This window comes from Canis aureus, chromosome 12, assembly GCF_053574225.1.
Source record: "Canis aureus isolate CA01 chromosome 12, VMU_Caureus_v.1.0, whole genome shotgun sequence".
Classification (NCBI taxonomy): Eukaryota; Metazoa; Chordata; class Mammalia; order Carnivora; family Canidae; genus Canis; species Canis aureus.
In genome coordinates, this window is record NC_135622.1 from 29728006 (window position 1) to 29755995 (window position 27990).

A 27990-nucleotide genomic window follows, 5' to 3' on the forward strand; every position below is an offset into this window, starting at 1 on the left:
GTGCAATAAAAAGAAAATACTCTTCTGTCAGAAATAAAACTTCTTGAGGTTTTGACTTCAATGAACTTTGTCTAGGTGCTTAATAAGGTTCTGATTCCGATTTTAAATTTAGTGGGATATTAGGAGAACCAGAAAAGTTTCAGAAGTAAACTGCAAAAAACTTACTAAAACAAAAATGAAACAAAACAATCAAAAAGATTAGTCGACCTGAAGAAGACTTGACCCAGAAGACTGGTAGCCTAAGTATCTGGGAGGGACTCTTTGATAGTGTGACACTTGAAGAAAAAAAAAAAAGAACAGACTTCCAACTTGGTGTCCATGGACAAGTAATCAAGAACCCATTTGGGTCATACCTGTTATAACTGACTCTATCTCCAGCTGTCAATTTGTAACTAACACTCAGATGCAAAATAGAAAGAGAAGAAGCTAATGAATTTTAGTTTCTCTTCTTTCATCCACTTCTTTTTCACATCATCTTTAGAAAAGAACATATGAGTATGTTGTTATTACTTATGTAAATGTGTATTTACATATTTATTTTGGGGTACATTGGCAAAATTACAGGTAGTGTTTGGAAAATGCTAAGTCAAGGCATAAGATACAAGAATGAAGATAAACTTGTGACATATTCATAGAATACTACTGAGCAGTATGAAGGAATAAACTAATGATTGTATACGGCAGTATCTCAAGAACATGCTATGTGAAAGGATGACACAAAAGAGTTCATCCTTTCTGGGGTATTGGTAATTTTCTGTATGTAGATAGGGGTTAGAGTTATATATGGGTGTATGCATTTGCCAAAATTTAGCAAATTATATTTAAGATATGTGCATTTCATTGTATGTAAATTTTACACTGACATTGAACTCTCATTAGTGATATCTGTGGTGCATCAATTATGAGGATTACAGTTTACTTCGAAATACATAAAAAATAAGGCAAATGGATGAATGGATGGATCAAAAAGGTGTAAGTAAAATATTAATGATAGAATCTAGGTAGTGGTTATATGGAAGTTCACTGTGAAATTTAATTCTTTATATACTTCGTTGTATGTTTAAAAGTGTTCGTTGTGAAATATTGGGAAAAGAGAATTAAAATTTTATTTCCTGAGGTTATATGGTACTTAACAATATATTCTAACAGTCTCTATTTATTGTAGGTTGGTAGCTTGCTTTCTGAGAGTCAATTGAAAGAAGCTCTAGATGCCAGTAAACGGAGAAATATTTACCAAAGGTAAATTACATACTGAATTATATAAGCTATCCAGATATAATACTTACATTTCAGTGGGCAGTATTTATAGCATAGAAATTGTCTGAGATGTTATTTCTTTCCTTTTTTATGGACAATTCCTAAAAAGAATAATAATGGAAATTAATACTAAGATAACAATGAACGAAATTTTCCAAAATTTATTTTAAAGTATTTCTTGCAATTATCTGTATTTCCCAGGTCTAAATAGTGGAATGATTAAATAGAGAATTACAAAAGTTAAAAAGCAGCAATTTACATTTATTCTCTACTCTGCATGTTCCAAGCAGTGTGGTCCACACTCTTAAAACCTCTTTCCTGATTAATTTTCACAATAACACCATGAGATACTTTTTAACATAGTTGAGAAAATTAAGGTTCCCACAGTGGTTTGTTAACATGTCTACCATGACTTTGCTAGAGGACATTAAAGTGGGCCGGCAATAAACATACTTGAAGACTGCTGAGAAATGTGAAAATCAGTCAAGGAAAAGAGAATTTCACTGCAGTCTCATTGGAATTGGAGGCATTGATCCATTTGAATCAAATGGAAAAATTACATCATGATATAACTTGGATCTAAAAAAAACTAAGCTAAACCTGAAGGTTATGGACTTGGCTTTTGTGACAGCAACTATAAAAACTGTTCAGTGTCAACATAGTGGCTGAGGCAGAATTATGGTAGATCTTTGTCCTACTGTAGCCTCAAATCCTGGGATCTGGTCAGAAAACTCTTATTAGCAGTTTTGCCTTACTTGGGATGGTGACCTTAACTCCCTTGACATAGGAAAACTATTCTTTCAGAGGGTGTGTTTTGTTCTGTTTTGACTTCTTTAATCTCTAGGAGAGATCAAAATTAAATCAAGTTTAAAATTACATGGACATGATGAACTAAATCGAATTAGTCTATTCATACTTTCATATTCAATTTAGGACATCATTAAGATAATCTGTATGCTTTGGGTATTTAAAACGAGACAACATTCAAAGGAACATGAAATTCATTTTATTAGTTTAAATGATTCACTTGAACCATTTGAAAAAAATTTACTTACTTTAGGCATTCGAAGTGCTGAAAAGCAAAATAAAATTTAAATGAATTTTAAAATGTTGACGAGAACTTAATTAGCTGCATTTATTAGGATTGATTAAGAAATTCAGTTCACATTGAGATAATCAAATAAAAAAGAAAAAGTGAAGGTAATTATACTTACTTGACTAGATTTTAAAATAGAATAAGATTTATAGGCTAAATTTGAAGTCCCAGGGGAAACTAGGTTTTAAAATTTTATTTTAATAAATGATAATTATTTTTAAACCCACATAACCATAAATAGTCTTCTTCATGTATAAAAAGATTGCCATCATAGTCATTTAAAAATTCTCATGGACACTTGTATGTTTGAAAACATCAACCCCTATGTTTCATTAATTGGCTTGTTATACAGTAAAAATTATTTCTCTTAAACCTTTGAAGACATTGTCAGGTTTCTTTATACTCAGTAGTGTGAATAAGTTTGATGATTGTTCCTTTATAATTGACCTGTTTGGGGCTTGTCTCTTCAGTCTTGCTGTTTTGAAATTTCATCCTGCTAAATGCTCAGTGGGTCTTTCCAACTAGAAATTCTTGTCCCTCATGAGCTTCTGGGAAATTTCTTTTACCAAAAGATCTTTTTATTTATTTATTTTTTTACTTCTGTTTGTCTATTTCTTCCTGAAACACCTTTGCATCAGGTATTGAACATCCTAGACTCTTCTTTGTAGTCTCCTATCTCCCCATTAAAAGTTTTTATTTCTCTGTCTTTTTGTTCACACCTGGGAGGTTCTCTTGTCTTCCATTCCTCTGGATTCCAATGATTTATTTATTTAATTTTAGTTAGTCTTAAATTTAACTTCATGTTGCTGGTTTTCTTTATTATATCTGGTGGTCTTTGGGTTATCCATTTTTATTTAAGAATGAGGGAGTAGTTTGATTATTCCAGACAGCAGTCCAGGATTCTTATGCAGTTGTAGGTATAGGTCTTTTTCCTACATTATTACCCCCTGGGTGAGAATGAAGTTCTTTGTACGTGGGCAGGGTTTTTCGGGGGGGCCTAGAAACTAGCTGTTGGGCCGAGGAGTGCCCAATGCCAAAATAGAGTGGGCCTTAATCCTGGTGTATGGGGAACTTATTTGGCAACTGTAATTCTCCCAGGTCATTCATTAATTGTACTTTTTAGAGACAATCCTCTGGTAAGGTGGGAGAACAGAGGGAGGTAAGATAAGAGAAAGGGGATGCTAGCTGGCTCAGATTTTCTGTGAACAGACTTTTTAAAAAGGCAGACTTCTTATAAAAGGGCGTTAATTAAATCTAAACTTAATCAGTATCTTTACTCTCTCCCTAGATACTATCTATAAAGCTCTTAGGTTGCCTTAAGATTGATTGCTTTTATAGTTTAGATATTATGGATATCATTTAATTAATATAATATAATGTAACATAATATGTAAAGCAAATCCCAGCCATTGTGGACGTCTTCACCTGTAGAACTTCATAATACATTCATTCCCTTAGACACATTTTAATTACCCCTCCCTCCCCAGTCCTTCCTACCTGCTGACCCAAATCATGGTGTTCACTGCCTGGTGGATCTTGTCCCTTTTAGAGACTTCTTACTTTCTTTTTAGAAGAACACATTTCTACCTTTTTGCCATTCGGCAGAAATATTTTGAAATGTCTTTCTGACAGGTGGTCCCTCTTTCACTCTCCTACATTCAGGGTTTATTACCTTTTAAGATGTTTTAATCATTTTTTGTGGGGTCTCAGGAGGTGGTGAAGATGAGCACGTACTTGAGTTTCTATCCTGACCCAGAAATCTTAAAATATCTGAACAGTTTGAGGATTTTAGTAATGTTATAGATACAAAGGAGATCATTTTAATAAACAGTTTGTTTTATAGTTTTCTTCTCTGGCTCTTAAGTGAAATTTTCGAGTCTAAGTTTTAGTTAGGATTCTTTTGGTCTGCGTAACAGGGTACCTATTAAAATTAATGGCTCTACAGTCTCATTTCACAAAAAGTCTGGAAGTAGGCTCTCTCAGGGTGGATAAGTGGCTCGTGATGTCCTCAACGACCAGCCTTTGCTCTCATCATGCTCTGTCATCCTCATCTAGCCAGTGATGGCTTCCCTCACCTTTACAAAGTCCTCAGGTATCTGTATATAAAAGCAGAAAGGGTGAAGGATTCTTTAAGTGCTGCACCAGGGAGGATAAAATGGGAGGCAGTGCCCAACATATTTCTTTCATGTTTTGTTGGCCAGTGGTGGGCTGTACACCCACCCTACCTGCAGTAGATTCTGAGCACTTAAGTGTCAGTGTCAATGAGGGGCTGAGCCTGTCAGCATAGATGCAGATTGTGGAAGGGCTTTTGGGTAAGTAACTGGCAGGGTCAGCTATAGTTTGATATTTTCACTTCTTTTCAGTCTCTTTCACAAAGGACTTTTGTCTCCTTTTTTGCTACTTATTTCATTTCATTAGTTTCTCTAAGAAAAAAAATTAGCAAACAGCATAAAAAAATATTGACTCAGGTTATTTTTTGAGAAAACGTGAATTTTGATAACTGTCATTATTAGATATAGCCCATTTCCAGTCATTTTTATACTTCTTATTTGGGTCTAAGCCTTAAGCTACATTTTATGGGCCATCTATGGAATAATTAAAGTATTATACCCATCTAGATAGGCCGAGCGAACTTAAAAGGGGAATGTGCTGTGGTGGGAAAAGACCAGATGCGGAGTCCTAAACTCTGTCTTTGCATGTTGCACCATTGACCAGTTGTGTCCTCTCCTTTGAATCTCACATCCTTCTACTGCAGCAAGAGTTGGTATGAGGCTCAAATGAGGTGGTGCTTGCGCAATGCCTAGAATTATGCATGATGCACAATGCACTTGGTCGTTATCATCCTTAGGGATATCTTCTAGACCAGGTCCTAGGTTTCTGGAATTTTAGAGCTGGAGAAGCATTTTGAAATCCAATGCTTTCCTTATTTTAGAGATAGGAAGCTGAAGCTCAGAGGCACACCAGCTTTCTGAGTCTTGACTGTCCTACCTGAGTACTTTAGAGCATGTGAGGATCACCCAAGCTGGTGGGTGGAAAAGCAGTTACAGGTGAATTGTTTAACATCATTCATACAATAGCTAATTGCCTTGACAGCTTAAAGACTTATGTATGATTTTATAAGGTAACTTTCTAGTCTGACAATAGAACAATTAATACTTTTTCTTTCTTTTTGAAAATTTAGATGTATCCAATTAAAACAGGCAATAGATGAAAATAAAAATGCTCTTCAAAAATTAAACAAAGTAAGTATTACAGTTAATGATATTACAAAAAAAACTGGTTTTTATACAGTTGTTCTCATTAAGTGGGAATTCATTAGAGTGGTTAAGTCCCTGGATTTGCTTTCATGGTGGTGAAGTCTAACTGTGATCAGTGCCAGTTTGCCCAACTGGCTTACTGAATATGTGCTTTAGAGCAGAAAATCTGGGGCTCTGAACGCTGAGAAAAGTTCAGCTTTGGTGAATTTACCCAGCATAGAGTACCCAGAAAATCCAAGAAGAAGCTATTTTTATTTTTGTATTGTATAAGTTTTATGTTTTATAGTTTGGAGTTGTTTTAATTTTAATTACTCTCTGGGGAGAGTACGTAATCTGGTCATGAGGGTAAGGTGTAGAGAAGCTTCTTGTATCACATGGCAGCTCTAATATCAGTGACTCTGCAGAAATAGGAGAAACTAGGATTAACTCTTGGAAATCCCTTCAGGATCTTCCCTTTTAGTATGAGCCTGAGCTTCAACTAGGTGTCCTGGTCCAGAAACTCACAGAACATTTAAAGTGGAAGGCATCTAAAAGTCATCTCCCTACCTGCATGTGAGTGTCTGTATTTCAGTGATACAAAACTCTTGAATTTAGAAGGCAGGCTGACCCTAAATTTGAAATCTAATTATCCTGTTTCTCGGGTGAGGAAACTTGAGTCTCCCAAAGGTGAAGCAGCTTTCTTAATGTCTCACTGCCAATAAGTGGCAGAACTTGGGATTGACGCCCATCTTTTTAACTCCAAAGCCTATCTTCTGTCTAGAACCTGTCTCTTACTCACTGTAGAGGGTCTGAAATAGCTAGCAAAGAAACTAAACAAAAAACCAACTAGTATAACTTTATTTTTAACTTTGGGTTACATTTCAATATAATAATCTACATTTCTTTTAATCTGATTTCTCTAAGGTAGGCCTACTCTCATGTTGACATTTACTTTGTCTTCTAGAACTTACCGGAGTATTATTTCCCTTCTAAAATAAATATAATAGGAAACCGAAATTAAATTTTTCAGTGAAATAAACTTATATTCTCTCATAGGCTGATGAAACTGCACCCATCGGGAACTATAATCAGAAAAAAGAGGAGGAGCACAGTCTTTTGGATAAGCTTACCCACCAACTGCAAGAACTTGCTGTGTCCATAAGTAGAGAAAATATAACTGAGTATGCTTCTTTCCTTCCTTTCTCTCAGATATTATGTCACCCACACGTTTAATGTTTGACTCAGAATAAAGACATAGTAAGAGTATAGATACAAAGAAATGGTGATAGCAAGTATAATCAGCTGATATTTTATAGTGTATAGTAGAAAGTCTTAGACTGTATAAAAAATGTAAAGATATAGAAGTCATTACCTCTGTCTTAGGCAATTTATTATCTAGTTGGAGAAACAAAAGAGAGGTCTGAAAAACTAAACAAGTGTTACAAAATAAGGATGCCTTTAATGTCAGTATTGATACATAAAAAGAAATTATTTGGATGGTCTATTTGCTTCCTTTTTCCCTAAATATTCTTTAAAAACTGGAGGCAAAAATATGCATTGTTTTTCTGTTGTGGTATATGTTATTAATAGCCTTTGCAAAGTGGAAAGAAAACTTGATGGTGTAAATAAACTCAATTTCTGGAAAGCAAAAAGGAAAAAATTAACTCCTTAGATTCTTCAAGTACTGTTGCCATACTTTCACACTATAGCTTAGGGAAAATGCTAAAGGATGTAGATCCAAGGATTCTAGAGTTCCCACTGATATCTAGTACAAAGTAGCTGGTTTTGGACTTAACCATCCTACCATAAAAACTATAAAATCAAAAACAAAACAAAAACTATAAAATCCAGACAAAATATACAAAACAGCTGCTCGAAGTCATTGAACATCAGCCAAGCAGGGCTGATGTCCTTAATACAGGAAAACACAGGGACTAAGGTCTACATTCACCCAGACCCTATCTCTGGGGAAAATTTACAGGCTGTGGTACAGGAAGGTGGATCCTAAACAGGAAGCAGCAGTGTCACTGAGCTCAGGAGGCAGAAATCAAATTTTGGGGGTTCCTAAGGCCATTGGAACTTGTGGGGAGAAAGAAGTGTGTTGCTAAAGACAACTAGGAAAATATAAATAGATTGCTGGGCTACACAGAGCATGATTCCAGAAGCACTGGCAGGAAGTACCTGCTAAGAGACTGAGAGCTTAAAAGATTCTGGAAGTCAAGCAATCCTGGAGAAATACTGAAATTTGTACCTAGTTAGAGTAATGAGACCTTGGTGAATGCTTCAGGCATTTAGTGGAGATCACAGAAGGCCTTAGTCATGCTGTCATTGTCATTGCTGTATTAGGAGCAATACCATAATATTAAGAACTGTGGTCTTAAAGACTGAAGTAGATCTTGTCCAAGCCTAAAACCAGACCTTAACAGAAACATGATGACTTAATGGTGTAACAGAATAAGATTCAACACTCTGTAAAGGAAGATGACATAATCCAAAGTCTCTAAATGTCTCATCCACAGTATCCACTAATAAAAGAACTACTAGAAGTACAAAAGAATAATCAGTAATTAAGTAAGAAGGCAGTAAATAAAAGCAGACTTAGATTTGAACTAGAAAAAAAAAGTAGCTGACAGGGACTTCTAAATAATGATTAATTTGTTAAAGTAGAAGAAAAGATGGAAAATTACACCATACACAAAGATAAATTCAAAATGGCTGAAAGAACCAAATGTGAGACAAGAATCCATCAAAATCCTAGAGGAGAACACAGGCAACACCCTTTTTGAACTTGGCCACAACTTCTTGCAGGATACATCTAAGAAGGCAAGGGAAACAAAAGCAAAAATTAACTGTTGGGACTTAATCAGGATAAAAAGCTTCTGCACAGCAAAAAAAAAAAAAAAAAAAAAAAGCAGTCAACAAAACTAAAAGACAAACGTACAGAATGGGAGAAGATACTTGCAAATGACATATCAGATAAAGGGCTAGTATCCAAGATCAATAAAGAACTTACTAAACTCAACACCCAAGAAACAAACAAGCCAATCATGAAATGGGCAGAAGACATGAACAGAAATTTCACCAAAGACGTACACATGGTCAACAAGCACGTGAGAAAATGTTCTGCATCACTTGCTATCAGGAAAATACAAATCAAAACCACAATGAGATACCACCTCACACCAATGAGAATGGTGAAAATTAACAAGACAGGAAACAACAAATGTTGGAGAAGATGTGGAGAAGGGGGAACGAACCCCCTTGCACTGTTGGTGGAAATGCAAACTGGCACAGCCACTCTGGAAAACTGTGTGGAGGTTCCTCAAAGAGTTAAAAATAGAGCTACCCTATGACCTGGCAATTGCACTACTAGGTATTTACCCTAAGGATACAGATGTATCTTTACATCTGTATGGCAGGACACTAGCACCCCAATGTTCTCGCAGCCATGTCCACAATAGCCAAACTATGGAAGGAGCCACAATGTCCTTCGACAAATGAGTGAATAAAGAAGATGTGGTATAAATATACAATGGGATATTACTCAACCATCAGAAAGGACGAATACCCACCATTTGCTTTGATGTAGATGGAACTGGAGGCTATTATGCTGAGTGAAGTAAGTCAGTCGGAGAAGGACAACCATCATATGGTTTCACTCATATGGGGAATATAAGAAATAGTGAAAGGGATTATAAGGGAAAGGAGGGGAACTGAGTGGGAAAAATTAGAGAGGGAAACAAACCACGAGAGACTCCTAACTCAGAAATGAACAAAGGGTTGTGGAAGGGGAGGTCGGTGGGGGGTTGGGATAACTGGGTGATAACTGAGGAGGGCATTTGATGGGATGAGCATTGGGTGTTATACTATATGTTGGCAAATCAAACTTAAATAAAAACAAATGAAAAAAATAAAAAACAAAACTTAAAGAAAAGAGGGATGAAATGGAAAAAAGTGGAATATTTTAAGAAACATCTAACATTGAACATTCTACAACTGTAAAATATCTGATGAGATAATGACTGAGAAATTCCTCAATCTGATTCAATATTGATTCAAAGAGGTGGAAAATGTCTTGTAATAAAGAAAAAAAAATAATCAGTAGAAGCTCAGATGACCCAAATGTGAAAATTAGGAAACAAGAACAATTTGAAAACAATTGTTTTCAATTTCTTAAAGAATTTGTTGTAAAAGATGGATAGCTTGGATGGATAAGGAGGAATCAAGCAGAAAGATGGAAGCTAACAAAATTTATAGCTTTAAATGCATACCTTAGAAAAGAAGAAAAATTGAGAATCAGTTATTGAAGTTTCCAACTTAAGAAAACAAAAGAACAAGAGATTAAACCCAAGGTAAGTAGATAGGAGGAAATAACAGAAATAAGAGCAGAAAACACTAAATAATAAAAAGACTTACAGTAGATAATATCAACAAAACCAAAAGCTGGCTCTTTGGAAGAATTTATTAAATGGATAACTTCCTAGCAAGACTGATCAAGAAAAGAGAAAGGAAAACAGAAATAAAAACTAATCACTAGGGCAGCCCCCGTGGCTCAGCAGTTTAGCGCCGCCTTCAGCCCAGGGCCTGATCCTGGAGATCCCGGATGAAGTCCCACGTCAGGCTCCCTGCATGGAGCCTGTGTCTCTGCTCCACCCCACCCCCCCTCTGTGTGTGTGTCTTTCATGAATGAATACATTTTTTAAAATCTTTTAAAAAAAAAACTAATCACTAGTGGTCCTACAGAAATTAAAAGGATGCTGTGACGATATTATGAACAACTTTATACCAATACATTTGAAAAACTAGATAAAGTAATTTCCTTGAGAAATAAAAGGTACCTGATACAAGGTGAACAGAAAACAGTCCTGCTAAAATGTCCTCTAAAGAAGTTGAATGTATAATTAAAAACCTTCCCACAGAATAAAACTGATAGAATTACTGCAAACATTTAAAAAAGAAATAATACTAGTATTACAAAATTTTTATATAGAAGGACATTTCCCAAATCACTTTAAGAGCTTTTGATACCTTTGATATCAAAACCTGACAAGAATATTATATAAGAAAAAAAAAGAGACCCTTATGAACACATGAACAAACCCAATATAAAATATTAGCAAATAGAATCCAGTGTCATATCAAAATGACAATACAGCATGACTAAGTGGAATTTAATCCAGAATGCAAGGTTACTTTAACGGTCAAAAATTAATAAGTGAAATTCACTCTTTTAGCAGAATGAGAAGAATCATGAATAATTATGTCAAGTTCCCATTATCCTTGGCAACATTTTAGAATAGTTGACTCATTTCTGTTACATTTTTCTATTACATTTAAGATATAAAATATGTGCAAAAGATCTCCTGAAAAAGGAAAAGGGCACATTGAAAATCAATATGACATATTTTATGAATTTTTATTTTTATAGTGTAAAAATTTTGTGGAGCTACTGTTTATGTTTAGGTCATTGTGATATGAGTGTGTCCTACAACTATTTTTTTAAATAAAATTTTTGTTTATTTGAGCAAGAGAGCAGGAGCAACAGGGGGTAGGCAGAGGGAGAGAGAGAAGCAGGCTACCCACTGAGCGAGGCTCAGTGCTGGGCTCCACAATGGCTGGATCCCAAGACCCTGGGACCATGACCTGAGCTGAAGGTAATTGCTTAACTGACTGAGCCACCCAGGCATTCCTCTCCAGACCTAATTTGAAGCCTTTCCTGATCCCCACCCCATGCAGTATAGGTCAAGTGATCCTCTGTGTGTTTTCTTAGTATCCTGTGTATACCTCTAATGTACCTACCAAACCATATTGTAATTATCCACTTTCTAGATTGTCTCACTGTAAGCTCCTTGGGGACAGGGAATTGTTTACGTGGTTTACCTTTGTATCCACTGTGTTTGACATGGACCTGACATACATCATTATCACCATCATAGCTGACTTCTATTAAAAAACTTGCGACTAGCAGGCACTGTTCTAAACCCCCTGCAAATTTGTAACTCATGTAATCTTCATGACAGTCCCGTGAGGCAGATTCTATTATTACCTTCACTTTACCAATGAGAAATGGAAAGCTTAAAAGAAGCCTATCCAAGGTCACTCAGCGAGGGGAAGACAGAGCCAGAATGGAAATTCAGAGCCTGTGCTCTAACCTCTGTGTTAAAGTGCTCAAGCAGCATTTGCTGAGTAGATGAATTCAAGATTTGAATACAGGTCCCATAGTCTCAGGTCTCTCAGCCTCAAGTCCCGTGCATGCTCTGTCTGTCATATTTACTCCTTCACTGCTCAGTCCCTCAAGTCACATATTGTTAGCTAGATGGTAGAAACCATGAGTTGTGCTTTCTCCTTATTTCCCTATTTGCCCAGTTCCAAATATGGGCAGGGTCTTCTCTGTGTAGAAGTTATACTTGATTCTTATATGTTATTTCAAGTGATCCTTATCATAGAACTACTTTTCACAGAATCAGGGCACTTACTGAAAGAGAGGAAGATAACAAATCTGCTGACGAAGAGGAAGAAGCTGAAGAAGAAGATGAGGAGGAGGAGGAAGAAGAAGAGAGTGAAGAAGGTGGTGGGGAGGAAGAAGAAACAGAAGAGGAAGAGGAAGAGAAACAGGAAAATGAATCCCACCACCAGGCAACAAGTAAAGAATACATTGCCGTTGGAGATTTTACTGCTCAGCAAGCTGGGGATCTTACATTTAAGGTAGAAACAAAACTAAAACCTGACCTAAGGATGAGTTTGCATGCCTGACAAAATAAGAAAACCCTGCCTATTTCCTATATTTCACATGCCTGGTATTGTTTTTAAAGACTCAGTCTGTTTTAACAAAATAAGTAAAAATTATGATTTACAGGTACTAGTCATGTGATATTATGTTATCAAAGTTACCTGGTAGGAAAATGGTGAAATGCTATTCTGTTTTTGAAAATAGTTTCAGTGGTGATTATTCCTAATTTGGAGGTAAATTTTAATTTAAAATTTTTTTACTTTGTTTTGATTTAAGAAAAGGGAAATTCTCCTTATAATTGAAAAAAAACCTGATGGTTGGTGGATAGCTAAGAATGCTAAAGGAAACAAAGGTCTCATTCCCAGAACCTACGTGGAGGTTAGTCTTTATTGTTTATTCTTTCCTTTTTTTCTCTTTTCAAAACTTTTTTCCATTAAAATTTTTTTCAAAACTTGTCTTCATTTTTAATAAAATATTAAGTTGTATTCTTTGTTCATTTGGCTAGTGAATGACTTGAGATACAGAATTTACTAAAATTTTAGAGGGACAGGGCATGGGAAAAATCTTGTGTGTTAACAGTCCTGGAGACCTATGAAGTGCTGGGATATTTGTAGGTGAGACCTAGAATGTTTGACACAAAGTGCTTTGTGGATTGATACTGTTCATAAAAATCAGTAAGTTTATTATTTGTTGTCAAACAAAGCCACAGTTAACTTTGTGTTAACTTCCACTAAAATATGATCCCTTACTAGAATGTACACATACTATATAAGTGTGTTTGAAGCCTATTTTTTAATATTTCATTATATAGCATGGTCATTGTCTTTGCCAATATATATTGATATCTGTCTGGATCAGTGCTATCCAATAGAAAAAGAATGCAAACTACAAATGTATTTATAATTTTCCCATAACCACTGAGATGTCTTCTTTTTCTGATACCACTTCTAACATTAATTGTATGATTTTTCTCTAACACCAAATATGTGTCATTTTTCTGCACCAGTTCTCTAAAACCAATCAGGTGTCCAGCAGTTCAACTCAATTCTGACACTAACTCCTGGAGTTAGCATAGACCCCTCAAGCTAAAGGCTCACCCCACGAGCTGCCCTAATTCAGATGCCAGTCACAAGTCCCAGGGGCCACTTGTACTTCTGAGTGACCCCCTGTGAACTCAGTTCCCACATGCCTCCTCAGTTTTGGTAATTTGCTAGAGGGACCCACAGAACTCAGGAGAATGCCTTGCTTGTGTTTACCAGTTTATTAGAAAGGCTACAGCTCAGGAACAGCCAAATGGGAGATGTGACTAGGGCAAGGTATTATTGCAAGATGGAAGACTCCTTCCATGCCCCCTCTGGGCACCCCCCTCCCAACACTGAGCACAGCACTTATACGTGGTCACCAAGCTGGAAGGCTCCCTATCCCCTGTCTTTTAGAGATTTTTATGGAGGTATTAGGTGTGATTGATTAAGTGATTGGCCATTGGTGATTGAATTCAGTTTCTTGCTCTTTTATGCTCACTGAAGGTGAGAAGGGTGATAGTGGTGGTGCCCTGAAAGTTCTAACCCTCTAATCACATCATTGGTTCCTTTGGCAACCTGCCTCCCCCCACTCCACTACCTCATTAGCATAAACTCAAGTCTGGTTGAAAGGGGCTTATTATGAATAATATATAAGACACTCCTGGGATGCCTGGGTGGCTCAGCAGTGAGCGTCTGCCTTCAGCTCAGAGCGTGATCCCCAGATCCTGATCAAGGCCCACATCAGGCTCCCTGTATGGAACCTGCCTCTGCCTATGTCTCTGATTCTTTCTCTCTGTGTCTCTCATGAATAAATAAATAAAATACTAAAAAAAAAAAAAAAAAAAAAAAGACACTCCTATCACTCAGTAAATTCCAAAAGTTTTAGGAACTCTTGCCAAGAAATGGGAATAAAGATAATATATATAAATATAAGTAAATATATATATATTTTTTATTATACCACATGCATTTTTAAAAAAGGATAAAAACAGGTGACATTATTTTTAATAATCTATATTACTTATATCAAAGTACTATCATTTCAATCTATTAATATTTTTAAAATTTTTCTTTTTTTTAACCAATTCTTCAAATTCCAGTGTGTACTCTACACCTAAATAGCACATCTCAGTTTGAACTAATCACACTTCAAGTAGCAATAAGCCACACATGGCAAATGGCTGCCATATTGCACAGTTCAGGTTTAAATCATCCTTTTCAATGGTAGCATAGTAGTATTCCAGTTTCTTTTTTTTTTTTTTTTGTATTCCAATTTCATGTAGATGGACATGTTGTTTTCAACCTATAAGAACTATAGATTATGTTGCATGGAGCTATAGTTAGCTTCTACTATGAGATACAAAAGGTCCCCCCAAATAGTGGCTTAAATAAGGTAGATGCATATTTCTCTTGTGCATAGAGTAAGTGTAGGGGGAGGCAGTGGTGAAGGCCGCATCTAATATTTTACTCTATACTAAAGTGGGAGTCAGATCTTCCAAGGGCTATCTCTCTCTCTTTCTCTCTCTTTTTTTTTTTTTTTTTTCCCAAGGGCTATCTCTTTAGTGTACGTTGGTTGCTAGATCTTCTAATGATTTCAAGAAGCAAAAGAAGGAGAATAAGATGTCTAAAGGCATGAGCTGCTACCTTTTTAAGATGGTTTTCTGGAATTTACACAAAGAACTTCTGGTGGTATCACCTTGATCAGAATTGAGTCTCCTGGTAACACCCAGCTGTAAGGAGGGTTTGGAAAATGTAGACTTTTAGCTGGCTCATTGCTAAAATCAGAAATTCTGTTAGAAAAGAAGTGGTCAAAAAAAAAAAAAAAAAGAAGTGGTCGAGGTTAAGTGGTAGACAACCAGCAACCTGTGTTGTGATCATTCCACACAGACATCTTCATAGATTTGTCTGATTTATTCCCCTCAGATAAACTCCTAGGTGCTCGTTGCTGGTTCAAAAGATTTATACCTTTATATTTTGATTTAGTTTGCTATTTTGCCTTTCAGATAAGTTATATTTATTTGTACTCCCACCCCCAGCATGTGAGAATACTTGTTTCCCCATACTATGTGCCAGAGATGGCTGCCACCAATCTTTTTGCCAGTGTGGTAGGCCAAAAGAGGCTCATTGTTGTTTTGATTTATATTCATTGTACTGCTAATAAGATTAAACATCATTTCATACACTTTAGGACCATTTCCACATCTTTATAAATTGCTTTTTTTCAGTTTTTTGACCATTTTTAAAGAGTTTTTTTTTAAATGTATTGATTTATAAGAGTATTATAATATTTTCATAATAAAGGTATTAACTCTTAAAAATCAGTGACAAATATCTTCTTTGTTGACTTTTAGACATGGTTATTTTTTTATGTTGCTAAGTCTGTCAGTGTTTCCATTTATGATTTTTGGTTTGGGTATTACAATTGGAAAGGACTTCCCCATCTCAACATTATTTTCTTCTAACACTTATAGTTCTTTTATTTCTATCTTCTTTTTTATTCATTGGAATAAATTCCATCTGGAATTTATTTTGATTAAGCTTACTCTCTACCTCTATCGTTGTAATCTTTGCAAATAGTGAAGTTATCAACAATGTGTTGAAATCTTTTTCCCACTGATTTTTGATATACCCATTGTATACATTCCCATCTATAGTTGAGCCTTCCTGAAAGTATTTTTATTGGTTGATTTTTGCATTAGGTAAAAAGCATTTCATATTTCAATAATTTTCAGCCCTATAATAAAGAAGAAGGTCAAGACACAAGTGAAGAAGAAGACAGTGAAGAAGATGTAGAAGTGGGAGACCAAACAGCAGGAGGGGAAGAAGTTAAACAAAGGTAAAAGGTGTGAGAGGATAGCACAGTGAGTTTAAGAAAACTCTTTATTTTTCCTATTGTAAATAATTCCAGAATTTTTTGAAACAGAGGCAACTTGGCAGTTTGAGAACAGTGCTTTTCATGTTACTGTTTGCTTAAAGATCAGTACTACTTTAATTTCATGATTATTTTTAGTGCATGATCTTATTCTATCTTGGTTTCATTTGGAGACTTCTAAGTTTTTATAACTTATTAACAATTAAGTACTCTGTTCTTTTATTAAGGACACTCCCAAAATGAGTAAATAGGCATGAGCTATCTGTGCACTCACCTTGCTGTTTTGCCCCCCAGAACTGATTCTCACTGGAGCGCTGTCCAAAAAGCTATCTCAGAGGTTGGTATCACCTGTTCTGTTAAAGATGTTATGTTTTGTTACCTAATAGTTCTGATAGAGTGCAGATTCAAAACAGGATAGAGACTTTGGAAGATAGCTTCGGAACTTAAACAGGGTACAGGGCATGGGAGGTACAGAGCATAAAATACATAGTTCTGGTTTAATAAGTCTATGCTCCAAGTAATATTTCTCCTTAGGCCTTTTTTTTTAAAGATTTTATTTTTATGTATTCATGAGAGACACAGAGAGAGAGAGGGAGGGAGGCAGAGACACAGGCAGAGGGAGAAGCAGACTCCATGCAGGGAGCCTGATGTGGCACTCGATCCCGGGTCTCCAGGATCACACCCTGGGCTGAAGGCGACTCTAAACCGCTGAGCCACCTGGGCTGCCCACTTTAGCCCTTTTCTATATGAATAGTATATTTGTAGGGCTTACAACTATCTCTTATTGATTCTGCCTGAATTTTCTACCATTTGGGTAAAGACTGATGTTAAATTTCAGTTAATATGAAAAATTCCAAAAAGCTCAAAAAAGTAAGAAATTATCCATATTCCTATCATATAAAAAAGTTATATAACAATATGAAAATCCACTCTTTCCCTCCCAAAAATAATCACCGTTAATTGTTTAGTAAATACCCTTTCTGACTTTTTACCCTACTTACTGCTAACATGGACATGCTCGTATGTGTGTATGTATGTACACACATACAAAAAAGTCATGAGTTCTTCAGTGTGTATCAGTTTATGATGTTAACTTAATGGTTACATGGCAGTGCATGTAGAGCGGGACAGGAGTAGGAACATTTTAATGAAAGATGTGCAGGAAGCTCCTGGTCTGGAGCACAGAGCTCTGCCCACTGGGCTCTGTAGGGGGCTTAGGTCCTTGGAAGAGCCTAGAATTCAGTGATGGATGGCATCCTTGGGAATTTGGGGTTAAATTGTGTATTTGCCCACTGAAGTCCATGCCCACTGAAGTTCATGTTTCCCTTTTTTGGGTTGTAGTTGCTATAGCAATAAGAGAAAATATTATGGAGATAGCATGAATGAAAACAAACAACTCCATTTTGTCCTTTACTATCTTCAGCAGATAAACACTGTTGATGTGTTAACCACAATGGGAGCTATTCCTGCAGGATTCAGGCCTTCCACACTCTTCCAGCTTCTGGAGGAAGGTAATAGTTTCTGTGAGCCACCACATACTTGTAGTTAAGCAGTCAGGTTTTATGTCTACTTTTATTGTTTTAGTCAAAACAAGTTGTTTAAAAAGATGTTGAATATCACATCTCTTTGGTACTCATCTATTTCTTCATCCTTCTTATGACAGTGGAGGAAGGACCCTGATCCTGTTAGATGCCAGTCTGTTTACCTGTGCTCTGGCTTCTAGCCCCTTTGCCTTTTTTTTTTTTTTTTTAAGATTTATTTATTTATTTGACAGAGAGAGAGCACAAGCAGGTGGAGTGACAGGCAGAGGGAGAGGGAGAAGCAGGCTCCCCGCCTCGCTCGCAGGGCGCTTGATGCCAGTCTTGATCCCAGGACTCCAGGATCATGACCTGAGCTGAAGGCAGACGCTTATCGAACTAAGTCACCCAGGCGCCCCTGGACCCTCTGCTTTATTTAAAAAATATGACTTTTTAAATTATGAGCCTTTTCGTGTATCTTCAGCCCACCCCCACTTCCAAAGCCTCCCTTTCTCTCCTTTTCTTCACAGAAAGACTTCTGAAAAATTATTATCCATTTGCATTTCTGTTTTCTTATTCATTCTTGGATTTCTCCATACTTAACAACATTTGTCATGAGCTTGTTACAGAGAACTGATGTTAGAGGAGGATCTCCTGTGTACCCTGAGTTGTTGAATCGTCTGTTGTAAGGGCTGCTTTGAGGTTCCTTTGCTGGGAAGGCTGAGAAGAGCCTTCCCAGCCTTCCCTGAATGCCCAGCTCCTTCTCATCCTTTGCATCCCAGAAGTTTCCATCTACCCAGAGATGCCTTCTTTGAGTAATGTAGTTTCCCCATACACCCTTCCATTTCAGCACCCTCTATGGATATAAGTTAGTTTATAATTATTTTATTCTCTCATCTACTTATTTTTTGAAATTATTTCCCCTACTCAACTGTAAACTAATGAGGGCAGGGGCTGTATTTCTCTGATTCACATGTGTATTTGCAGGTCCTAGCAGAGTACCTTGCACATAGTGGGAACTCAGAAAAGATTTCTCAAATGAATAAGTGATTTTATGATCAGCATTCTTCATAACTAAAGAATTGGGAAGCAGTGTAACAATGGTTTTGTGTCAAGAAGTGAAATTAATAATTATGTATTTTTCTAAAAAGTGTTTACACATTTTCTGCATTTCATAATATTTGAATGGATCATCTTCATCACAGGGCACATTATTGGCTTAAAGTTTTTAAGATCTTTCTTAAAGCTGCTTTAAGATCAGCTCTATGTGCTTCTATCTTTCCTTTTTCTACTGTAGTTCTTATGGGTAAATAAATCTCCATTGGCATATATGTCTTAGAAAGCAAGTTCTTGGTAAGGAACTTGACATTTTGGATGCCTGTTTCCTAAATTTGTCGCATAATATCATACATTTTTGGCTTTGGATTTCATTCCTTTCTTTGTAAGAAAATAAAAGAAAAATTATTTTTTCAGGGAATCAGTTTCGAGCAAGTTACTTCTTACAACCAGAGCTCACTCCTTCACAACTAGCCTTCAGAGATCTAATGTGGGATGCTAAAACAGGCACTGTGAGTATGGTTGTTATCAGTAAAATTATACCTTTCCAGATTTTGTTATGGTTGTAAGGATACAAATAACTTGTAAATTGATTAATGTATTCTAGAAAATTAAAAAATTATTTCTGTATTTTAATTTTTAAACACTCAGTGATAGTTTCATTGCTAAGACAATGAAATGCTAAGACAATGAAACTGTTGCTTTCTTTTCCCATGTTACAAAGGAAGTAATACTAGGTATCTCTCATACTCATTCTTTGCATCTATAAAAAAGGAAATGATAATAATACTAACATAGAGTCATTGTGACAAATTACATCGTGTGTGGAGGGCTTAGAACAGTGTCTGGCACATAATAACTCAGTAAATGTTAGCTGATATCAATAGTAGTAGTAGTAACTTTTTTTTATTAAGTAGGAATGAGGAAGTTGGAAGTCTTTTATGATTATAGTTTTTTTTTTAAAGGAGCTTAGAGTAAAAGATTCCTGGTATCCCAAGTACTTGAAGTAGGAAACACTCTTGATATTTAATTCTACTCTCCTCCTTTTAAGCAGATATGAACCACATTAGAGCACATCACTTCCCTTCCTGTTTACCTCCTGCCTTTTCTCCCTTTTTCTGTCACAGTCTCAAGGGAAGAATAAGAGGACCAGTGTGGTCAGGTATTGTGGGGAGAGGTGGTATAAAATTTTCCCCTCTCAACCTGAACATTCCCTGGGACCTTCTTACTGTGAAGTATCTTTTATTACAAGTCAGTAAAAATGTTGTATTTGGTCTGCTTAGTGTACTAGTACTTGAATAAATGGCATTCAATTTTATGAATTTGTACCCAGAGAACTAAATATTTAGCTCTCATTTCTTTTTTCTTTTTTTTTAAGATTTTATTTATTTGAGAGACACAGAGAAAGTGGCAGAGACATAGGCAGAGGGAGAAGCAGGCTCCCTGAGAAGAGCCTAATGTGGACTCGATCCCAAGACCCTGAGATCATGACCTGAGCTAAAGGCAGATAGATGTTCAACCACTGAGCCACCCAGGTGCCCCTAACTCTCATTTCTTAAATTAAAAATGTGACAAGCTGTTAGATATTGTCTTATTTTTTCAGTGATATAAAGTCTTTAGATGAAAAGGCTCATAACCATAAAGCATAATGTTAAGAGTTGAAGATATTTTTCAGGGATGCCTGCCTTCGGCCCAGGGTATGATCCTGGAGTCCTGGGTTTGAGTCCCACATCAGGCTTCCTGCATTGAGCCTGCTTCTCCTTTGTCTGTGTCTCTGCCTCTCTATCTGTGTCTCTCATGAATAAATTAATAAAATCTTTAAAAAAAAAGTTGAAGATATTTTTCGATAAGAAACCTGAGTGCCAATTTATTGTACTTTATATAGTTCAGAAACTATACTTGTGAATTAGAACTGAAAAACCCTATCCAATGGTCAATGCATTCTCTATCAAAGTATCTGTGAGAGGGATGCCTGAGTGGATCAGCAGTTGAGTGTCTGCTTTTGGCTTGGGGTGATCCCGGGTCCCCGGGATCAAGTCCCACATCAGGCTCCCTGCATGGAGACTGCTTCTCCCTCTGCTTGTGTCTCTACCTCTCTCTCTCTCTCTCTGTCTCTCACGAATGAATAGATAAAGTCTTTTTTTTTTTTTTTAATTTACTTATGATAGTCACAGAGAGAGAGAGAGAGAGGGCAGAGACATAGGCAGAGGGAGAAGCAGACTCCATGCACCGGGAGCCTGACGTGGGATTTGATCCTGGGTCTCCAGGATCACGCCCTGGGCCAAAGCAGGCGCTGAACCGCTGCGCCACCCAGGGATCCCGAATGAATAGATAAAGTCTTAAAAGTGTATACATCTGTGTAAGAAGCCAAGGAGCAGTTTAGGTAAATGCTTAGAATTAAAACAAAGAGGATCCAGCTGGATAATAGTAATGCCAGGTGTCATTGGTTATTATGCTGTGGTGACCTTCTACACTTACCCACATTGTATAAGAATGAGCTGTAAGAATGAACCTGGAATGCGGGTTTCTATAGTTGAGTCATCCATTTTACCTGACTATACTGACTTTTTTCTTTATGATTTTTATGTATTTACCCCCAAAATGCAAATATTCCAAATATAAAGATTTGTGAAAAATTTATGTAAGGTTTTTATTTAAGTTGTGCAGACTATTGAAACTTTTTTGTGTACATTTCTATATAATTTTCATCCTTTTTTATTCTGTGTACATTTTAAGTATTTATAAAAGATGCTTTGAAAGTAAATTTGTCTATAAGCCATAAAATAAACCTTTTTTCTAACTAATTTCTCCCTTAGATTAGATCAAGACCAAGTCGTGTTTCATTCATTCTGACCCTCTGGAGCTGTAAAATGATTCCTCTTCCAGGAACGAGCATCCAGGTTCTCAGTAGACATGTACGCCTCTGTATATTTGATGGTAACAAGGTGAGCTTACTGAGGAGTAAATCAGTTCACATCAGTCTGGAGAAATATTTTGTTAAAGCCACATAGTAAACATGTACTTCATGGAGTATGTCTGTTTCTCTCTCTCTCTCTCTCTCAATTTCTCTCTCTCGTTGTATGTATGTGTATACTTATAAAATAATATGTGGTAGAATGCAAACCATAAGGGTTCTGATGACATAGGCTTAATTCCTGGCTCTTTCAGTTGCTAAGTGCATGATACTGGTAAATGTATCCCAATTAACTACTCTGAAGCCTTAGATTTCTCACTTACAAAAAAAGTACTGTTGCCTATCTTCTAGTATTACATATAGTTAAGGTTTTGAGTGTACAGAGTATTGCATACCTATATAACCTATACCCAAATCAAGATATAGAGCATTACCATCACCTTACAAAGTTTTTTTTTGTCCTTTTCCAATTTACTATTCCCTGACTCCTAAGAGGATATTTTTTACCCAATACCAAGCAAAGAATCTAAATGACACTTAAAAAATTAATTGATTTGTTTGTGAGATACAGCTTAAATACAGTGCTTAGCTAGAAATTTGTAGTTTTAACTGCATAAACTAGACAAGAAAAAAGATTTAAAATCAGTGAGCTACCAACTCTAAGCTACCAACTCAAGAGACTGGAAAAGGAATAGCAACTTAAACCAGAAGGAAGTAGAATGGAGGAAATATTAGAGATAAGAGTGAAATTTAATGAAAAAAAAACTTAAATAAAACAAACCAAATTAAAAATGCCAAAAAAGAGTAGAATTTAATGAAATATAAAACTGATGAACAAGAGAGAAAATTTTAAAAGGCAAAAGTTTATTCTTTGGGAAGATTAGTAAAATTGAAAAATGCCTCATAACACTGATAAAGAAATTTTAAAAAGAAAGAAAAAGATAATGAACAATCAATATCTGTTGTGAAAATGGAGACCTCACCACAGATCTACAGACATTAAAAGGATGATAAAGAGATATCATAAATATCCTTATGCCAATAAATTTGACAACATAGATAGGTAAATTCCTTGAAACTGTCATTTACCAAAACTGACATAAGAAGAAATAGAAAAGTTATAACCTCTGTTTAAAAAATTGAAAATGTAATTAAATATCTTCCAACAAAGAAAACTCTAGGCCCAGATGGTTTCACTGGTGGATTTCTCCAAGCATTTAAGCAAGAAATAACAACAATAGTACATAAACTCTTCCAAAGAACAGATAAAAAGAAAATGCTTCCCAACTCATTTTATAAGACCAGGAAAAACATGATACCAAAATATGACAAGACATCACAAGAAAGAAAAATTTTAAGACCAGTTTCCCTCATGAATATTGACACTAAAATTATAAACAAAATATTAGCAAATTGAATCTTGCAATATATTAAAAAGAAAAACAGCTCCTAATTGGAGTTTGTTCCAGGAATTCAATTGTATACACCTGTGTAACCAACATTGAATTAACACTTGAAAATAGATCATTGTAATTTGCCGTATTAACAGAACTAAAGTAGAAAAGTCATGTAATCATCTCAAGATATAGAAAAGGCATTTGACAAATTTCAACACCCATTCATGATTTTTTAAAAATTCTTAACAAGCTAGGAACAGAAGGGAACGTCCTCAAATTGGTGAAGGCAACAAGAGAAAACTAAAGCTGACATCATCACACTTTGTGGTGAAATTTTGAATGCTTTCCCCCTAAGATCAGTCACAAATCAAGGATGTCCAAGAAATAAAAAAATAACTCAATTTTTTAAATTGACATGACTTGAACAGACACTTAAATATACGAAAAATTAAGAGACATAAAAAGATATATATAACATATAAGAAGTCCTCAGGGAAATGCAAGTTAAAACCACAGTGAGAGGGATCCAACCGTATGTTATATATAAGAAACCCACCTTAAGTATAATAAATATAGGCAGGTTAAAAGTAAAAGGATGAAAAAGGTAGACCATTCAAAATATAATAATATTCAGAACAAGAAGATTACCAAGAATTGGTACACCTGGGTGGCTCAGCGGTTGAGCATCTGACTTTGGCTCAGGGTATAATCCCTGAGTCCTGGGATTGAGTCCCACATTGGGCTTCCTACATGGGGTCTGCTTCTTCCTTTGCCTATGTCTCTGCCTTTCTCTCTCTCTCTCTCTCTGTCTCTGTCTCTTGTGAATAAATAAAATCTTTTTGAAAAAAGAGAGATGAAAGGAGAAACAGGCAAAGCCATAGTTATAGTTAAAAACCTTAACTTCTCTCTCAGTGATCTGTGGGACAAGCAGACAGAAAATTAGTAAGTATATAAGGGAATTAACACCATCTACAAACTGGATCTAATAGAAATTTGTGCAACAGTTCACCTAAAAATAATAAAATACTCATTCTTTCAAGTGTATATGGAACATTTATCAAGAGAGATTACCCTGAACAAATTAAAAGAATTGAAATGATACAATGAATGGTCTTTGATTATGTGGAATTGAATTAGAAATCAGTCACAGAAAGATAACTGAAAAAATCCTTAAATACTTAGAAATTAATGGATTAAAAGACAGTTTCAAGGGAAATTAGAAAATAATTGGAACTGAACAAAAAATGAAAATGTGTCATATAATTTATAGGATGTTAATAAAGGATAACTGAGAGGGAAATTTACAGCACTACGTACATTAGAAAAGAACTTTCAGATTGACAGTCTAAGCTCCCTCCTGAGAAGGTGATGCTTGGGTTGAGATCTGATAAATAGGCCTTAAGAGGGTGAAGGGAAACGGGAAGTGTAAACCTGGCCAAAGGAGCAAAACAGGCAAGGGGCTTAGAGGGAAAGGACTTGGGGAAGGCCAGTGTGGCCAAGTGAGAGAACAAGAGGGAGTGTAGGATGGAATGAAATAGGATACATGAGGAAGGAGTACAGTGTAAAACACTATATACACCATGATGTAAGGGAGTTTTGTCTTTATCCTAAAAACAGGGCAAGTCTTTGGAGGAAGTGATAATAGTTTAGATTTCTGCTTTAGGAATATCTCTGACTCTTCTTTGGAGATGAATTAGAAGGGGACTGACCAGAAGGGACATGAGTCGACCATTTAGAGGCTGTGACAGTGTGGTAGTCAAAGGGCAGCAAGCATCACCTCCAAAAAAACAAAATCTGGAGCCATTTGTCCCAGATTGACCCTAGTTACACCAGCTTGGTGTAAGACACTGACCAAATTACTTGGCCTTGCTCTCTTTCCCCTTTCTTATCTGGCACACATCTCTTAGGGTCTGTGTGAGGATGAAATGAGTTAATATAATCAGTAAAACACTTAGAAAATAGTAAAACATGTTAAGTGTGGCTAGATGAGATATGAGGCTAAGAACTTAAACTAGGGAAGTGGAGATGGAGATGAGAACTATGGCCAAAGGGATATTTAGATTGTAAAAACCACAATTTAGTAATGCCTTGGAAATGGTGGGTGAGGAAGAGTGGGGTGTCAAACAGGACATCTATCTGGATGGATGGCAGTGACATTCAATGAGATAGGGAGCTTTGAGAGCTGATCAGATTTGGAGGAATTTGTGGGTTTAGCTTAGTTCGTGCTGGGTATACTTCTAGCTCCCAATGCCTTTCTTTCTTTCTGTACTTTGTTTCTGTAATCCTCCCTCATTTCTACATACCCTGCACAAAGCCACCACCATTAATAAGCCAGTAGGTGTCATCGGTGACCAAGAAAAGATGAATTGCCTTCTTTGCTCAGATCTGGTTTGATACTTTACCTCTCCCTATTCTCATATATGAGAACCTAAAGATTGGATTTTATTTAAATAACATATCGGAATAATAGAAGTGATTCATTTAAAAATAATAGAAGTGGGGACACCTGGGTAGCTCAAGTGGTTGAGTGTCTGCCTTTGACTCAGGTTGTGATCCTAGAGTTCCAGGATTGAGTCCCGCATCAGGCTCCTGCATGGAGCCTCCTTCTCCTCCCTTTGCCTATGTCTCTGCCTCTCTCTGTGTCTCTCATGAATAAATAAATAAAATTAAAAAAAAATAAAAATAATAGAAGTGAACTTATGTAACTAATTTATGTTGGATTTCCAGCTGACAAGTTTTAGAAGATACTTAATAGGTACACAAATACTCATTGCTATTTACCTAATAGTGCTTCCCTAATTACAAATAAAAAGCTTTATTGTTAAAACTCTGTATTACTGGGAACCACATCAAAACACAGTCTTATATTTACTTCAACAATCAAGCATAATTTATAAACCTCAAGAGAAAGTCTGTTGTATTTACTCTTACTTTTACTCTTTTAATTGTTCTTCCTTCCTGGTGTTCAAAGATTCTTTTTTAACATACCCTTTCTGTTTAAAGAATTCCCTTTAACCATTCTTCCTGTTGGCTACAAATTCTCTTAATTTTTCTTTATCCAAGGATGTCTGTTTCCCCTTCACTCCTGAAGCATATTTTCAATAGGTATGGAATTCTGGTTTGGCACTTTGTTTTTGTTTTTTTGTTTATAGCATTTGAGAAATATTGTTTCACTTCCTTCTGTGGTTTCTGATGAGAAATCCACTGTCACTACAATTAGTGGCCTCTTATTGGTTAATCTACGTGTTATTTCTTCACTGCTTTCAAAATATATGTGTTTAATTTTTGTACTTGGGCATGGAATCCTTGGGTTTATCCTGTTTGAGATTTGCTCAGCTTATTAAACTATAGATTTGTGTCCTATGCCAAATTTGGGGATATTTTAGGCATTATTCTCTTGAATACTTTTCTAGCTCCAGACTCTTTTCTGGGACTCTGATGACATGAACGTGAGATCTTTTGTTGTAATCCCACCAGTTCCTGAGGCCCTGATTATTTTTTTCCATCGATTTTATCTTAGTTGTTCAGAGTGCATAATTTCTATTTTCCTATCTTCAGGCTCACTGATTCTTTTCTCTCTTTCTTATTCAGCATCTGAGTCTGTCCAATGAGTTGTGTTTGTGCACATGTGTATTTTTTATTATGATTATTGTATTTTTCAATTCTATGATTTCCACTAGGTTCTTCATTTTTATCTTCTATTTCTTTGTTGAGATTTCCTTATTTCTTTCTTGAGACTTTGTATTTCTTTCTGTATTTTAAATTTGTTTCAGACATGTCTGTAGTTGCTTACTAAAGTATTTTTAGAAGTCCACTTTAAAATGCTTGTCAGGCTGAGTGAAGTAAGTCAGTCGGAGAAGGACAAACATGATATGTTCTCATTCATGTGGGGAATATAAATAATAGTGAAAGGGAATATAAGGGAAGGGAGAAGAAATGTGTGGGAAATATCAGAAAGGGAGACAGAACGTAAAGACTGCTAACTCTGGGAAACGAACTAGGGGTGGTAGAAGGGGAGGAGGGCGGGGGTTGGGAGTGAATGGGTGACGGGCACTGGGGATTATTCGGTATGTTAGTAAATTGAACACCAATAAAAAATAAATTAAAAAAAAGAAAAAATAAATAAAATGCTTGTCAGGTACCATTAAAAAATTAAAAAATAAAAATAAAAATAAATAAAATGCTTGTCAGGTAATTCCAACATTTGTGTCATCTCAGTGTTAGTGTCTGTTCATTGTCTTCTCATTCAATTTGAGATTTTCCTGATTTATAGTATGATGAGTGGTTTTTTATTGTATCTTAGACATTTTGGGTGTTAAGAATTTCTGGATCTTATTTTAACTTCCATTTTAGCAGGCCTCTGACACCATCCTGTCAACGGAAGGTAGGTGCCACCTACATTGGGCTCCAGCCTACTTAAAAAAAAAGTAAAATAAAAAAATAAGATGAATCAAGGGATAGATAGATAGATGATAGATGATAGATGTGATAAAGCAAGTATAGTAAAATGTTAATGGTAGAATCTAGGTGATGTGTATATGGGAGTTCACTGTATGTTTCTTTTAACTTGTCTGATATGTTTGACACATTTCAGAACTACCACCATTATATATTTCACCCTTTTAAAAAATACATCAAAAACCCTTAAGTACTCATTAAGAAATAATACACCAACTAATTACCCATCTGTTTTGCCAATAATAAAAGAAAATAGAGGGCAAGCCTAAATCTTACATTTCAAATCTTTCTTATATAATTAGACCATTATAATTTTTCAATTTGTTTACTTGTTTCCTTTTACATCTGTTTTATACTCCCATCTTCTTTTTATTGGAATTAGCAATATTAAAATATGAACTATTTCAAGTACAAAGCAATGTGCAAAGCATGACA

The 27990-nt window shown here is 35.8% G+C and overlaps 1 protein-coding gene across 3 annotated transcripts in view; it reads left to right on the plus strand.

Moving 5' to 3' along the window:
* The window catches only part of NPHP1 (nephrocystin 1), a 59077-nt gene that overhangs the window by 1560 nt on the left and 29527 nt on the right, over nt 1–27990 (plus strand). Inside the window, exons 2-11 of one of the 3 annotated variants that reach the window (XM_077843340.1) lie at nt 1166–1239; nt 5535–5595; nt 6646–6770; nt 12051–12294; nt 12596–12697; nt 16074–16177; nt 16508–16550; nt 17637–17724; nt 19204–19298; nt 21603–21731. In XM_077843340.1, the coding sequence (XP_077699466.1) occupies nt 1166–1239; nt 5535–5595; nt 6646–6770; nt 12051–12294; nt 12596–12697; nt 16074–16177; nt 16508–16550; nt 17637–17724; nt 19204–19298; nt 21603–21731 (1065 nt within the window). The remainder of the gene's footprint in view (nt 1–1165; nt 1240–5534; nt 5596–6645; nt 6771–12050; nt 12295–12595; nt 12698–16073; nt 16178–16507; nt 16551–17636; nt 17725–19203; nt 19299–21602; nt 21732–27990) is intronic. The other 2 variants (XM_077843342.1, XM_077843343.1) reach the window with 2 other exon arrangements.